Source organism: Ovis canadensis, chromosome 24, assembly GCF_042477335.2.
Source record: "Ovis canadensis isolate MfBH-ARS-UI-01 breed Bighorn chromosome 24, ARS-UI_OviCan_v2, whole genome shotgun sequence".
NCBI lineage: Eukaryota > Metazoa > Chordata > Mammalia > Artiodactyla > Bovidae > Ovis > Ovis canadensis.
In genome coordinates, this window is record NC_091268.1 from 29,267,729 (window position 1) to 29,283,255 (window position 15,527).

Here is a 15,527-nt window from a genome sequence, read left to right on the forward strand (position 1 = left end):
GTCACGGTAACCACTGAGACGGACAACCTCCTTCCAGCAAATCTAAGGCACGTACCTCTTCTGGGGATACAAATCATTGCTTCGCTATCTTGTTGGGACAAGCAGATGGTGGTGTCTGGGATCTCTGATATGATATCAATCAACTCACAAACACCATATTCAGTGACATCCCAGTCCTTTGAGAAACACCTAGGTTTTAATCATGGAGATGGGTGAAGAATGAGAAGCAGTACTTGCCAAAATCACTTTTTAAGTTTTTCCCAAAGAATGCTGAATGAAAAACTTAGATCATTATTCTTAAATTCGGAAGAACAAGTGTCTTAAAATATCTGCTTTTATTTTTTTCTTTTCTCAACTCACCAATGATAAGCCTGTGCGAATTCTTTCACAATGACTTGTTTGCTGGCTTGGGATTTGAGAAGTTTGAGTAGATCCTGAGTAAAGCGCTTCACCTGGGCCCTGTGGGTAAGGGTCAGCAGACGTTTGGAGCCCATTCCAAGAATCTGCAAACCAGACGCTTGGGTTATTTACACTCCTAAGACCTTGGCAGAGCCTGACTCTCTTTTTGACGGCTCGCGCTCTCTCTCCTGTTACCGCCCTCAGGGTACAAATCCTTCTGTATGATATCGGCACTTTGAAACACAGGTAGATAAACGAAGTGTGGGTGTCAGAATGAACAACTGCTCACATGCCTGGGATCCCTTTTTTTTCCTTGCACACTCTTTCCTAAACAGTCACATGTTATCAGCCTGAGCAACTGATTTTGTCTCTAAAAGACAGCTCAAATTTTGCAGGTCTTGTTTACAAGTGGGAAGCTATTATCACACTGTAGGTTAATAGGCAAAGACTCCTTAGGAAGCACTGGCAGGCTCCAGTCCAGTAACTGGTCTTGAACTCCTTCATGAGAAAAGCCAGCCCATGTTACAGCAGCTCCTATGGAAGAGTTAGAGAGGACTGTGCTAGGAGGAAGGAAGGCAGTCTATAGAGGTCAGAAGAAAAGTACTCCTTAGTGCACTTAAGAGTTCCTTTTAGTTGGAAACTCACAGCTTTCTAAACAACTGAGAAGACACACACGTGTATAAAGAAAGTTTTTACGGGATGCTCTGCTCTGAGCTGACTTCTTAGGAATTCAGTTACCAGCTACCCTGTTTCTTTGGCAGAGAGTCAAAGCCACAGAGGGACACTTCCACTGCTAAACAAACGCGCGCTCAGCACTCCTTACCTGCAACACATGAGGCACTGCTTCTAACAACTCGATCAGCTTGGAATAGCCATAGTCCGACACCCGGCACTGCTTTGCAAAATGATGATGGTAAGATGGGATGAAGTTACTGATCGGTATGACACAGGATGGCTGGTTCTTCAACAGATCGATCACTTCTCTACTGAACTGGATCAGCTGGGGGTTACCCACAGGACTTTTAGAACGCAGCAGCCAAGGGTCTAATGCATATGTGGGGAGAAAACAGGAACGTGCAAAAGACATAAAGCGTGACTGCAGCAGCAGAACGAGGAATAACTGACCTGCGCTCCCTGTGTGAACTCAGTAATGACAGTGCACAAGACCAAAGAGCCGTGTCACTTCCCCGCTGCCGAACTCAGGTCCTGTATAACCAACAGGACAGCCCAGCTCCTTTACAGACTGGCCAATGCTTTCCCACTGCTTCTGGAAGTCAAGTCGCCAAAGTGAAGCATACTTCAACGCAGTGAGAACTTAAAAGAGAGAAGAGTAGTATGGCAAAGGCCAACACAACACTGTGAAGCAATTTTCCTTCAGTTAAAAATAAATTTAGTTTCGGAAAAAAAAGTGGGATTCCAAATAAATTAATTTCAGTTAAAAAAAGGGAAGAATAGATAGGAAGTTTTCAGCTTAAATGGCTGTATGTCAAAGAACCATTTGTGACCTCGTCACTAACACACTTTCCCATAGAAACAAAGTTATAAATGGTTGTTAAGCAGGTAGCCCAGAAGGGCCTAAGGAACCCAGAGAGGGGCTGCAAATGTTGCCCAGATAACCACGGAAAGCAATGATGCAGAACTAGCATGAGATAAAACTAAGAAACAGGTTTTCGAATTTATCTTGAATGTCCATGTAATTAAGACACTGATTATTTTATTTACAAAAGTATAAATAATCAGACGGAAGCCCTTATAAGGGACTAGTGGGCTGATGACACAGGAGAACGGAGGAAGGAACCAGCACACCACCGGGACCTGGAGGGTGTATGCCTGAGGGGAAAGGCTTGGAGAGGCTTCGGTACAAACAGCTCCCTCCTTATCCTGACCTTTCTTCCTACAGGGAAGGGGCAGGGGAAGGTGGGAGCTGACGAGGAGGCAGTTTGGGGGCCGAGGTAACAGTGCTGTGCTCAGGTAACAGGATCAGACACCTGCAGCTCAGGGGTTGCTGAAGCCCAGAATCTCATGCATCTCCCAGATCAAAGGTCCTGGTCCCTGACTTAAGAGTTAAATCTATTTTTGCACTGATCAAAGTCAAAAACATCGATCAGAATAAATCGCTGGAGTAAATATTCAGAGATAATTCCTTCAAAGATCTGAAATGATTTTTAAAAGGCAAGCCAAACAAGCTTTACAAAATTAGATAACTAGAGAAGATTTGTAACTGTGGAATCTGGGTTTAAGAAAACATTTTTTAAAAAATAATTTATGCTGGTACTTTCCAAAGTCTAGTTCTGACAAACCGTCAGCACTCTGGAGTTTTTAAAAGATCAAAGGAAACAACCATGCTGCCTTATGATGGGCAAACAGTGCTGCTATTTGAGAGAAAGGCCAGCAGCCTGTACTGCAGTAGACCGTGGCTTCAAAGGACCAAATACCTGAAACCTACCTGTGTTTGGAGGCGGGGGCTTGTTGTGAATCCACTTAACTACTTTGACGCCATTCTGTGCGGTGGCGATGTTCACACCTGGCACGCAGGTGATGAGGTGTTCCAAGGGGACACCCCCGCCTCGGTTTTCCTGCACTATTTCCAGTTCACCAAACTCTGCGGCGTAACAATCTGGAAAACTGAAGTGGGGCAGGGAAAAAGGTTAATTAAAATAATGAAAACACAGAGCCCCTGGCAAACAGACTGCTGCTTTTAACACATCCATTAATAAATAATTTCTGCTAAGATGCCCATGGTCTGGCTTTGAAAGTTCAAATGAAGCCCTACAGAAGTGATCACTGTCTCTCTTTGATGCATTCTGATGGTACCCAAAATTCCATGCAGTTTTCTAGCAGAGGGGGTTAAAAGTAAGGTAACCAGGTTCCAAGTTCAAGCTCCTCTAAACATATTGGTTCAGTGGCTTTACAACAACTTGCTACCATGTTGGCCCCTCTCTTAAGCCTACCATGTGGCCCATGATGTGGTTAAACAGACTATTGAAGAATACTTTTCTCCCTTAAATGTTGAAATCTACAACTATTTGAGACTGTGCACTCTCACAGTACTTGTGCACAGCACTTCCAACCATCTCTTCTCTGTGGAGGAGAATCTGCCCCACGCATGCTGATGTTTCTAAAATTCAGCACAAACATGAAATGTTCTTGTTGAAATATCAAGTGAATGAATCCCATGTTAGATACACTGACTACAAGTGGTAGCCAAAAACATTAGGCTGAAGCCTGGTACAGTGCGTGCTCTGGGACAGGCACAGGCAGAGGGTAGACTTTCTAGAAAGAGGAGAAGGAAGGCATCACAATGGCTCTGACAGTCACCTTAATAAAGGCACGGTGCCCTCGTGTGTCTGCAGAAGACTATGGACCTGGGGCGCAAACGTCTTCAGGGAGAGAATCACAAAAGGAATCTTGTAAGAGTCTGGATCGAATTCATGCTCACTGCGGAAAAGAGAACAGAAACAGAGAGGTGACATTTCTCAGTGGCCTAAGATGTTCCCAAGGTAACTCTAACAGAGGCTCCACGACCTTTTCCAGAATGATTGTTTCTCAAAGGAAATGGGTAACATACCTGAAATCCTTGTTGGGACAGTGCTGCCTGCAGACAGGCTCGTGATATTCTAACTCTTCGAATATAATTGGGCTGCAGTTTGTTGAGGAGCCGTCGTGAGACTGGGAAGACCCCAAGGGGCTCTGGCGGGCCTGACTGCTGGGTAAGAGACACACCAGCCTGCCATTTCCTTGTTCACGGATTGCAACCGTGTCTGTTAGTTTATACAGATCTGACACATTCAACCTGTGTCCAAACCTAGAAACAAGGAAAAAGAGAGAGAGAGAGACGCTGACTTAAAGAGAGTATTTTTCTTCCAATTGTAGAGAAATGCCTGACCTGTTTAGATAAAGCTCTGTAACCAAGAATGGATCCCTGTCTCTTCGAAAGGTGAAACTGGGATAATTCTACTATAAATTTGTTCACCATCAAACCAGTAACACTCAGCACTCCTTGCAATCATCCTGGGCCCACTGCCCATTACAGTGATTATATGTATTATTTGGTACATACTCTCCGACCCCATAGTCTCTGTAAATGCCTCACCGAAATTTCTGATGGAAAACTATCTGCTATAACCCCTGTCAATTTGGCCTCCACTTCAGTTCCAATTACCTCTCACCATCTCTGTGCCCATCCCTCAGAGGTATTCCCCTTTCCAGCTACTGCGCACGTCCACGATGCTTCAGTCTCCTGATCTACACTAGACTGGACTCCCTAGTCACCACTGACTTGTGCCTTTCATACCTGGAACACAAAGGTGCGGGATCTGAAGGCAGACAGATGTGAGTTCAAATCCTGATTCTCCCTGTAAGACCTTAGTCAAGTTATACAACCAACCTACACCTCAGTTTGCCCATCTGTAAAACGGGGCAACAATCCCTACATCATGAAGTTGATATGGGGATATATGGTATATATGCAGAAAGCTCAGCACACAGTACGTGCTTGTTCAATGTTACCTGCTCTAATGGTCTCCTCCCAGTGCCCTGTCTACGTGCTCAGATCTCCCTGCAAACGTCAGTCTTAAGTCTGGTCCCCACCCCTCAACACTGCCCCGCTCCACAGAAGCCCAGTCTCCTCGGTGCTCTGTCTGCAGCGCTTGCATCTCCTCTGAAATGGAAACAGCTGGTCTCTCGAGAGCCGCCTCTGCTGTTTCACCATCCAGTCTGCCACCCTGTTCCCTCCAGGATCTTCTCCACAGGACTCTTTGGTATCAGCTTCCAAGTCACCACAGGCTGCCTCCTCCTCCGCTTCAAACCTCGCACCACTTTCTCAGGCTGTCCCCACTCCCTGAGAGCACTCTGGCCTCTGGGCTCCCGCTGGCTTCCAGGCCCTAGTGGCATTCCACCCCGTTCTGCCCTCTCTCTGGCTCTCCTCCCATTCCTCTGAACTGATCTGCTCCCAGGTCTTCCAAGACCATCTTTAGGCAAACAACTGCCGTACCTTCAGAGCTGACTTCTTTCTTGAAGGAGACTCCACATGTGTAGAAGACCCCCTGAACTCTCTTCCCAGACATTCCAATTGCTCCCTAAATCTCAGATACCCAAAGCCAAGATTAAAAACTTACTATACCTCCTAAACAAGCTTTATTTCTTTTCTATTCCAGTTTAACCATATAACCTTTCCCTCAGTCAACTGGGGCAAAACACTCAGAATCAAACTGACCTCTACTTTTTACCTTGCCTGCTACATAAAACTAGTTACTAAGCCCTATTTCACCGGCACCTGAAACTTCTGTGGTGTCTAGTTCCTCTGTTCTGACAGTGCCTGCTTAGAGCCGGGACTGGTCCCCACGTTCCATGGCCCCCTCTCCCCCAGTTCCATTCATTCCAGCTCAGACACCGTCCCTGCCTGAAGCCTTCCCACCACACCTCCCCTCCCGCTCCTTTCTCTGACATTTCAGTGGCTCCCACCACCCATGGCCAAGCTCCTGGTTCCTCGCACCCTCTGTAACCTCAAGGCATTTTCTCCTTTGTAAGGACAGTTTTCTTTGTTCTATACAATAAATGGTGACTGTCTTTTTCCCTTTCAGACACACACCCTGCCCCCAAAAATGGGCTGTCTTCCCAGCTCTGCACCCTCCAGAGCCTTTTGTTCCACTGGGATTTGCTGCGTGTCTGCTGAGCACTGAGCACCGAAGACTCAGTATTACGTCTGATCCAGTGCCTGCTGTCCCAGAGCTTACAGTCAACAAGGTGCCTGAAAATGTTCACTCAATGAATAATAGAACAAATCAGCCAAGTGGAAAAAATACAAGTACAGCTTTATGGACTGAGGTCTAAATTTACTAAAAATAAAAGACGTTTTTAAAATGTGTGTTTTTAAAACTGGACTTTCAATCTGAACACCACTGTCTTGGTCTTACTTCCTCCCCTGGCTCCCCCAGTGTAAATCGCCCATCAGCACTGGCTGAATCAATGAAAACAACAACCCTCACTTACTTTTTTTCATAGATATCTGTAAATTTAAAAAGAGGCAGACAACAGGCGGGAGCATCCTGAAGAATGGACATTGTTTCTGCGCTGCAAGAAAAACGGTTAGCCCATTAGAAAACAGATGTCTTCCTCTCTCTTCCAAATTGTTTTTAAAAACAAGAGTTCATTAACACAATCTATACACAAAATAAATACACTCATTTATTCTCAGAGTTTGAGCTTCCAGAAAAACTTAAAGGAATGGACTTTAGGAACACGGCAATTAAAGAATATTTAATCATACACTGGGATTTTATCAGACTCAAGCAGAGCTTTCCACACCTGTGTATCAGAAAGCAAAGGGCAGATGAGCCTGTCTCCTGCCACGGTGTAGTTCTCTCAGAGAGATGGGGGAGGACTCCCTACAGCTGAAGATATACAACTGAATACACTAAGAGCGACTGGCTCTGAGCCATAGGATTATGGATGATTCTTCTGTCCCCAGCTTCTTTTATGTTCCTAAAATTTCCAAATTTTCCTCAATGAGGATTATTTTTATTCGACAAAATAAAAAAATAACTTAAAATAATGGTGAAGTTTTGACTTGTATACTCTGTGAAATGATTACCACAATCAGTTAAGTGAACATCCATCATCTCATCAAGATACAAAATAAAAGAATGTTCCCCCTTGTGATGAGAACTCTTTTGATACACTCTCCTAACAACTTTCATGCATGACAGCGGTGTTAACGGTATTAATCATGTTGTACATTACATTCCTAGTACTTGGGTTATCTTATAACTGGAAGTTTGTACCTTTTGATCACGTTCATTCAATTACTCCCCACCCCCACCTCTAGTAACTACAAAGCTAATCACTTTTTTCTGTGAGTTTGCTTGTTTTTTTGAAGTATAACTGACTGGTTACTGGCGCACAAATCACTATGCTGTACACCTAAAACATAAATAGTGCTCTATGTCAAAAGCATATCATGAATAAAACCATCACCAGACTCCTAAGGTTAATCTAATTATAATGTAGATGTATGAGGCTGGGTGTTTATTTGACATTGAAGATGTACCTGCAAGTTGAAAGCAGAGAACTTTGTAGATTTACCCCTTATAGATAAATCTACCTTCTATTAAAATTGGAAGGTAGTATTCCAGACTTTCTAGGCTTATAAACTTTTGCTGTAGAGGTCCACTATTTTTAGAACCTGTTCTGGATATGTGGCATATTATTTTACTCTTAAATGCCGGCCAAGATTAAGCTGAGATTCATCTTTGATTAATGACTTGAACAAGAATAAATTATTCTAGTTAGTTTATTACTAATTTCTACCTTATTTCTAACTCTATCAAGAGGCAGAGGCGGGGGGAGCATTACTGCATATGTGAGCATCACAAGAGGGTTGGGGATGGGATAAAATCTATTTTTATTATTTCTAAAATTGTTTCTGGGCCAAAAATAACATTTTTGAAACAAACGGCTAGTTCTTTACCTCAGTAAAGAGAGTGATTTATTAGCAGCTCCTGTGGCAAGTGAGACCAGGATTTTCTTGCTGCCAATTTTGTATCTGTGGAGGCTATTCACCGCACCAATAGCTTCTTGTAAGTTCTCCATCTGAACCACAGCTTTGAGCTGATAATCTGTGTGGGGGCTGAGCTCAACACTCTTCACCTGCAGTAGTAAAAAGAAAACAGAATGCCGATCTGCCAGAACTGTGTCCTCTTGAAACTGAAGGTGAATCACTAAGGAATTCGCCTGTGGACTTCAGTGCTGCCGTGAGGGAACCTGTCTAAACACCACACTTCCGCCGACCACAACGGAAGCAAGCAGGATGGGTGACCTTCAGGGATGTGACACCAGCCTGGCCGCCTGTGCTCTGGCACACAGAACTCTCCAAGGCAGGCTCAGGGGCCAAGACACACTGGGTCTTCTCCAGATCCTGCCAAAACTGAGGCAGAGCCAGTTTAAGAACCAGCAAAAGGTGCATTTTTTAGCAACCTGCAACTAAAAACTGAATCAGACACTGTAAGATGAACAAACAAAAACAGCCAACATCATTTTAGAATCCTGTTTCTGTATTTTAGCAGCTGGAGCTAACTAAAATCCATCAGTGTTTTATTTCCCAAAGAGCCACTAAATCCCTGCCAGGGACCACAAGTTCGTCTCTGCCAGGCTTCTCGCTCCCTGGGGCTGCGTCCTAAAAACCAAACAAACAGCACCAGCATGAGGAGACCCGAGTCAAAAAAGGTGTTCAAACTCGTAAAGCAACACTTACAGCCTGCCTGTGGTTATGTGTGCTGCGTCAAGTGCGCTCATCTTGAAATGCAGCAAGGGGTGGAACAAAGGCAAGAGAGAGAGTGAAAAGGTTACCTTGCCGTGCCTAGAAAACGCTTCCTGCATGAGCTGCTGCAGCTCCTTCCGGGACAACCTGTAGTCCAGGTTGCTGATCTGGACGTCAACACCATGAGCGAATGGGTCTGGGCAGTCGGCACCAACGCTCGAATGTGCAGCGTTGAAAGCAAGCGGGGATGCTCTGTTTAAGAGGTTTGGAGACAGACTCCTGCTTAAAACATATCTAGTGAGGCTTAACAACTGTTTAGAAATGCTTTAAAACTGTTATTCTATTTAGATGTCTTTATGTCATTTAGATTTTGCTTGAAACTACATTAAAAACTTTTCCAAAATACAGTTTGGTTCTCAAATGTGCTTTTTCTTAAAACATCACACTGATTGGACTCATTGTCAGAAGTACTATCTGTTGACACCCTGATTAACAACAACAACAACAATTTTACTTATCATCAAACATTCTTTTGTTGGATTATTTAGAGCTAAAGGCAGAAATTACAGGCAAGGCTGATGAACCCATTTTCCACTTTGGGTATTTATTCTTAGGAAATCAGCCTGTGATACTAGTGTCAGCCATTCACCCTCTCCCCAGCTCTGAAAAAGCCAGATATTCTTGCTGATATGTTGTGGCCTGTCTCCCTGGGAGGAAAACTTTTACATCAATTTGTAGACGCCATTTTACAGGTTCAAAGTCACTTTCAACAGTGAGTTTTCACCAACCCAGCAGAATAAATACAATGCCAGTAAGAGCTCATGAGACCTAACATGGCCTTATGGCTCCTCCTGTTTTCCGAGCTTCCAGAATTACTCAGAGTAAATTCAGAAAGCTTAAATAAGGAGTTACACAGATGGTTACAGTGGTTTACAGAGACCTTCATTTCCCAAACAGCTTCAATAACTACCCTATGAATAAAAAGAACAAATGCATGTCGGTTTGGGCCTCTTTCTCAGTCCAATGAAGTGATAAGGGCGTAGTAAAGACATCTTAACGTGCCCCCATCGCTGGCCAAGGACAGGCTTCTCTGACCTCGGCTTAGCAAGACTCCCACATGGAGGATGGAGAAAGGCAAGAAGCAATGGTCCCAAATGTTACCTGAGGAAAGGGAACTGGTAGAAGAGCGGTGGAAGCTTTCTCTTTTATTTTTATTACTATTCATAGTTCAAATATTTTCAATTTTTAAAATTTTTACTATAAATTTTTACTGGAGAAGTAAGGTTCCTTTACAATGTCATGTTAAGTTTCTACTGTACAGCAAGGTCAGCTATCCCTTCTTATTTTGGATTCCTTCCCATCTGGGTCACCAAGAGCATCGAGTAGAGTTCCTTGTGCTGCACAGCAGGCTCTCATTAGTTGCCTATTTTATACGTAGTACTAAGGTTTCTCTTTTAATTAGGCACTTCTGTATTGCTTGAATTCTGTTGAACAAACAGATTACTTCATAAGCCCTTCTACTGCATACAACCACTCCACGGATCAAGACCCACTCACCGAGAAGACCAAGGCTGAGCCGTGAGCAGGGGACTCCCTTGCCTGGATGCGATCAGCTTGCTAAAAGCAGACGGGTAACTCACTTGGAACAGAGGCTCCTCTTTCTCTTTCTTCTCCACCGGAGAACTGGTGACACTGCGGGTGCTGAGGTTCTCTTTCCTGGTGGAGGGAGACATTGCAGGCAGGAGGTCATGTGTTTCCCTTCACAGCAAAACAAGCAGCTACGAGGGAGAGTAACGGGACCTACTTGGGATTGGTTTTGTAAACAGATTCTGCCAACCCTGGGGCTTTAGGTGCGGGCGCTGCGGCACTTGAGCTTCTATGAGGAGGCACCCCTGGCCGCAGGTGGCCTTGCTGGGGCTCACTGCTTCGAGTGCCAGTCTTCGACTCCAGGCGGCACAGCTCCTTAAAAGAGACAAGAGCAAGGGAGTTTAATAGTTGAAGTCTCCAAGATGTGTCAGACCTTGTACAGGAAACACCTGACTTCAAACAGCCTTGAAAATATAGGATAACAAAAAAAGTATAGACACACCAAAAGCAGGTGAGCGTGTCACACACAGAGCCCACGAAAGCAAACCTAGCATAAACTTCAGAAAGCAAGAGGTGTCACAGTTACCTGTAAACTTTTCACGTTGGTGTTTTTGGTAGCAGATCCAGAATTTGCCTGCAACCCTTTTCCAGGTGCAGCTTTGGCACTGGAAGGTGACTCGCTTATATCTTTGATGAGGCACAGTTTTGGATTCTTAAGTTTCTTGGGAGACTTCACTTTATCAGCAGTTGCGTTTGAACTCTTGGTTTCACAGAGTTCGCTGCTTTTTGGAGTAAATGACACGATGATCCTGTTACCAAAGACATCTTCATTTTCCATTCGCTTTAGAGCCCGTTCCGCGCTGTCTCGGTTTATGAAGCGGAGGATGGCACTGCAGCCTGTGATGTTCAGCACTTTCCCACCACAGTTATCGGACAGGCGTCTGAGCCTGTTGCTGATGCTCTTGCCGTCTTTGTTGGCTGGTAGGTTATAAACGTAGAGCAGAGTGTGGCACTGTGGACACAGACAAAGTGTTAAACAGGTGGACTCAGGGGCCCACACTCAATTACAAAGAACAATGATCTCCAAACTACAGTGACCTCAGGGGAGGGAGAACAGAGATTTCCATGGGAAAGGATACACATACTTAGACTGAAAAACACAGGGGGAAAAAAAAGAAGAAATGTATCTAAAATTATCACTCTGGTGAATTAGAAAAAATATGTGGCAAGATTTAATGTTCTGAATAATCAGGTTTGTTTTTTAATCATAAGGGATAAGGATCTCTACAATGGGTAACCTCTCACCTAAGACACTACATTTGACTTAAAGGCCTTCCAGATTAAAACAGGGAGTGCCAAACAGAAGCAGAGGGAGGAAATGTACCTACAGCCAGCAGACATAAGGAATAACAACAAAAGTGACTTAGGGGTGCAGCTCCAAAGCTTGAAACAGGTATTGCCAACTGCAGACCACCCTAAGCAAGTGTTTCATCTCGGGCCAGGCTCTGAGCTCACCGGGTATCACGGCATGCAGAGGGACAAGCACTGCAAGCGCCTGAATCGAGGCAATCACGGTGGGACCTCCAGCGGCTCGAATTTTTTTCGACTTCCTCCTCACTAAAATGAGGAGGTTGGGTGAGATCATTCCTAAAGTGCTTCCGTAACTCTCATGTTATTAAAGTATGTTAAAACCGCATTTCACGAATGGGACTGCCCACCCTTCTGGACCATCCACGCTACAGCTCCTTTCTATTATTATTAACGTGTGTTAGTCGCTCAGTCGGGACCAACTGTGACCCCAGGGACTGCAGCCCACCAGGCTCCTCTGTCCATGGGATTCTCCAGGCGAGAGTACTGGAGTGGGTTGCCATTCCCTCCTCCAGGGGATCTTCCTGACCTGGGGATGGAACTCGAGTCTCCCACAATGCAGGCGGATTCTTTACCGTCTGATCCACCAGGGAAGCCATATATATTCTCCAAATAGCTTAAACACAAGTTCAGTGTCCCAGTAAACATCTTATCCTAAATCAAGACTGTGAGAAATGCTCGTCCTGCTGGAAACATGTGCACGCTCTCCTATTAAGTGGCTTATCAGGGTGACAGGGGTAGTGCCCACTACTCCTGACAGTGCTCGTGCATGGCAGGGTCTGCAACCAAAGAAGATAGGCTCAGAGACCAGCTGGAGCTTCAGGAATAAGTACTGCAACTGTACAATCATTCTGCTTATTTGGCTCCAACCACATCAAGATATGCAAGCCATCATCATGTTCTTTACCCTTAAAACTTGGGCACAAACAGTAGTAACTCTCATTCCATTACTGCCATACACCTCACACAAAACACTGCTAACTGGCAAGTGGTTGTCAGTAAGGTGAATCTAAAAGTCAGTTTCCTATATTTTGAAAAATATAAAAGCAAAATTTACACACTGGGTTTCCCTGGTGGTACAATGGATAGGTATCTGCCTGCCAATGCAGGGGATATGAGTTTAATGCCTGGTCCAGGAAGATTTCACATTCCATGGAGCAACGAAGCCTGCATGCTGCAACCACTGAGCCTGAGTGCTGCAACGACTGAAAACTGAGTGCCCAGAGCCTGTGCTCCACAAGAGAGGCCAGCACAGTGAGAAGCCCGTGCACTGCGACAAAGAGCAGCCCCCGCTCGCTGCAGCTAGAAACAGCCCATGAGCAGCAGCAAAGACTCCTCACACACACAAGAAGTAGAACAAAAAGATTGACACAGATCAGTTCTCTGTATATCTATAAAAGAATGGAAGGTTTCCAGGCCTATTTCAAAATCTAGCCAGCCTACTACAAAGAACACCCTCACCTGGGTTTGGACACCCATAATGGAGGACTGCCTTGAGTCTCCACAATCTTTACTGGACTACAGCAGAGAGAACACAAACCCACTTACTGGCATTTTTAGTGGTAACCTGGGGGGCAGGTCAGAAATGAACTCTTCAAATCTGATCAGCTCGTTGGCGTGATGCAGCAGTGCTTCTGAGGCCTGGTTTTTATGGACCAAAATTATATGGAAACCATGCCTGTGTCTCAGGTCACTAAGCTCCAATGCGAAATTGACGTCAGCTGAAAGACAGGGTAAAGCCCACCCCCATCTCCACAGATTAGAAACACTTGACAGACAGGCACCTCTAATAACACCCACTGAGAAGAAAGGAACAGCAGGATTGTGTTCAAAGTGGCCCCCCAACCCCTTTTTAGAATAGGAACAAATTTCATATCAGAAGAATTAACATGGTAAGACAATTTTACCAGAGATTCATGCTGAACTCCCAAGACACATTACTTTTAGTAGTAAAAAGGAGCAAGTATTAATGTTCTGGGGAGCCCCAACTTCATCTTGGATTTTTCTTTTAAATAAGCAAAATGGAGCCCAGGACTAAAACAAACAAACAAAAATTACATTTTCTTTAATAAACTTGGCCCTGCAAGAATCCTTACTCAAATTCCCCGGAGAAAAATACAGAAAACCATGTAGTTTCTTTTTTTTTTTTTTAACGGTTTTCAAAGGTAAGCATAAACACATCCCATTTCAGCATCTTTGGGGGCACATTTTACTTTAACATATTCTGGCTTCTATGATAGTTGACACATAGAGAGTTTAGCCGAAATTAGCAGATGTTTCTACACTTACTTGACACAAGAACCACAGTGGCGGGAGCGGTGTGAGTATTTGCAAACCTTCGGAGGCTCTGGCGGAGCTTGTCGTCAGCAGCGTTCTTTGCAGTAGCATTGATGTGGGCAACGGTTACCTGCATTAATTTATAATAAGGATAAATGAGAAAGAGCTGAGGTTAGAAAATCGCTACACATTCTGCCCACATCTTAACAGACAGTTCTTGAGGAACCTTTGATTTCTATTGCCACTCAGGGATGGAAAAAAAAATTACAATCAAATCTCAATAATTTCACATTCAGTTCTCCAGACAAATTAACTGTATTCATTATTATCCCTACTTTCATCTCTAATCGCTTTTGCATTTCATCCATCCCCCTTTCAGAACAGAAAGTGAAATTTGTAGTTAAATTAGCTTTCTCTACCGTCTTTTGCCAACAACGTGTGGGTGGCAGAGATTTGATATATGACTGAGGTAAGACTCGGGGCTGTGTTTGATGTTATTAGCTTCCAGCTTAAGAGAACACAGTTTGGGGTCAATCTGCGAGTTAAATCCAAGTTCATCCACTTACTGGCCATGTGATCTTAAAAAGTTGCTTAACCACTTGGGCCCTTTCATTTGTAAATTCCAAATAATAAATCCTATGAGCATTGGCAGAGCAGTTACGAAAATCAAAGGGAATGATGCATATAGAATCACTATCCTAGGAAAGCACCAATCGCAGGTAAGCAGACTTGCTAGGAAATCAGGCATGATTAGATGATTTCAGGTACTTAAATCATCTTTTCCTAGTTTCTTTTATTTACAAACTTAGCACAAACACATTATTAGTAACAAATTTTCAACTGGAATTCTTAAAAGAAAAAAAAAAAACATGTGCTTATTCTTCTACTAAGATAAAATAAAAAAGAAAAAAGAATTTTTATCTACCTGGCAATTATTCAGCTCTTGAATAACTTCTTTATTTTCTTTACTGATGTCACATACGCAAATGAATTCTGCTTCTCTGTGGCCTTTAAAAAACTTCTCCCGGATTCTCTGTACAACTGCAGTAGCTGAGCGGCCAGAAGGGACTGAGCAGTTTTCAATATCCCAGAAAACCCCTATGGGGGGCAAGTTCTCTAGCATCTGTCCGGCCAGCGCAACTTCTGGTGACCCTTGAGAAATGTGAACACGTTTGATTACACACAGCAAAAAACAGGTTAAGATACTGAAGATACCAGGTAGCTACCTGTCCTTCCCAGGGGCAGGAAAATGAAATTATAGATTGATGTTAAATTTAAGGATGCCAACCTCACTGGCTGGCCCAGTAGACAACCTCAAGTTGCCAAAGTATCTAAGCATTAATTCCCTTTTCAGGAGAGAACATATCCAAAGGTCAATTTACTTTAGGCCCACGATCAATCCATCATAAAGCGTGAGCCATCCTCATGCTGACTGGGTATGCTCCTCAACACTAATACACAGGTGACTGGACACTGCCCTCTGGGGCCTGTCGTCATGCTGGGCCCACACCTCATTCAGTGTGGGAGAACAATGAAAACGAATGGTGAAGGTGTTATAGCCCTTGACTTTTAATGACTTTTAACACTGCAGTAACATCTGATCCAACTTTTGAAAAAACGTTTTTAAAAGATAAAATAT

At 43.9% G+C, this 15,527-nt stretch overlaps 1 protein-coding gene across 2 annotated transcripts in view; it reads right to left on the reverse strand.

The window, feature by feature from the left end:
• MARF1 (meiosis regulator and mRNA stability factor 1) overlaps positions 1 to 15,527 on the reverse strand; it is a 39,781-nt gene that overhangs the window by 14,855 nt on the left and 9,399 nt on the right. For both annotated transcript variants that reach the window (XM_069570184.1, XM_069570185.1), the window contains exons 5-19: positions 14,814 to 15,040; positions 13,901 to 14,018; positions 13,160 to 13,332; positions 10,830 to 11,255; positions 10,461 to 10,618; positions 10,214 to 10,372; positions 8,746 to 8,908; positions 7,868 to 8,046; positions 6,391 to 6,471; positions 3,968 to 4,204; positions 3,718 to 3,837; positions 2,846 to 3,024; positions 1,223 to 1,443; positions 361 to 503; positions 56 to 189 (exon numbers count right to left, since the gene is read on the reverse strand). In XM_069570184.1, coding sequence (XP_069426285.1) covers positions 56 to 189; positions 361 to 503; positions 1,223 to 1,443; positions 2,846 to 3,024; positions 3,718 to 3,837; positions 3,968 to 4,204; positions 6,391 to 6,471; positions 7,868 to 8,046; positions 8,746 to 8,908; positions 10,214 to 10,372; positions 10,461 to 10,618; positions 10,830 to 11,255; positions 13,160 to 13,332; positions 13,901 to 14,018; positions 14,814 to 15,040 — 2,718 coding nt within the window. The remainder of the gene's footprint in view (positions 1 to 55; positions 190 to 360; positions 504 to 1,222; positions 1,444 to 2,845; positions 3,025 to 3,717; positions 3,838 to 3,967; positions 4,205 to 6,390; positions 6,472 to 7,867; positions 8,047 to 8,745; positions 8,909 to 10,213; positions 10,373 to 10,460; positions 10,619 to 10,829; positions 11,256 to 13,159; positions 13,333 to 13,900; positions 14,019 to 14,813; positions 15,041 to 15,527) is intronic.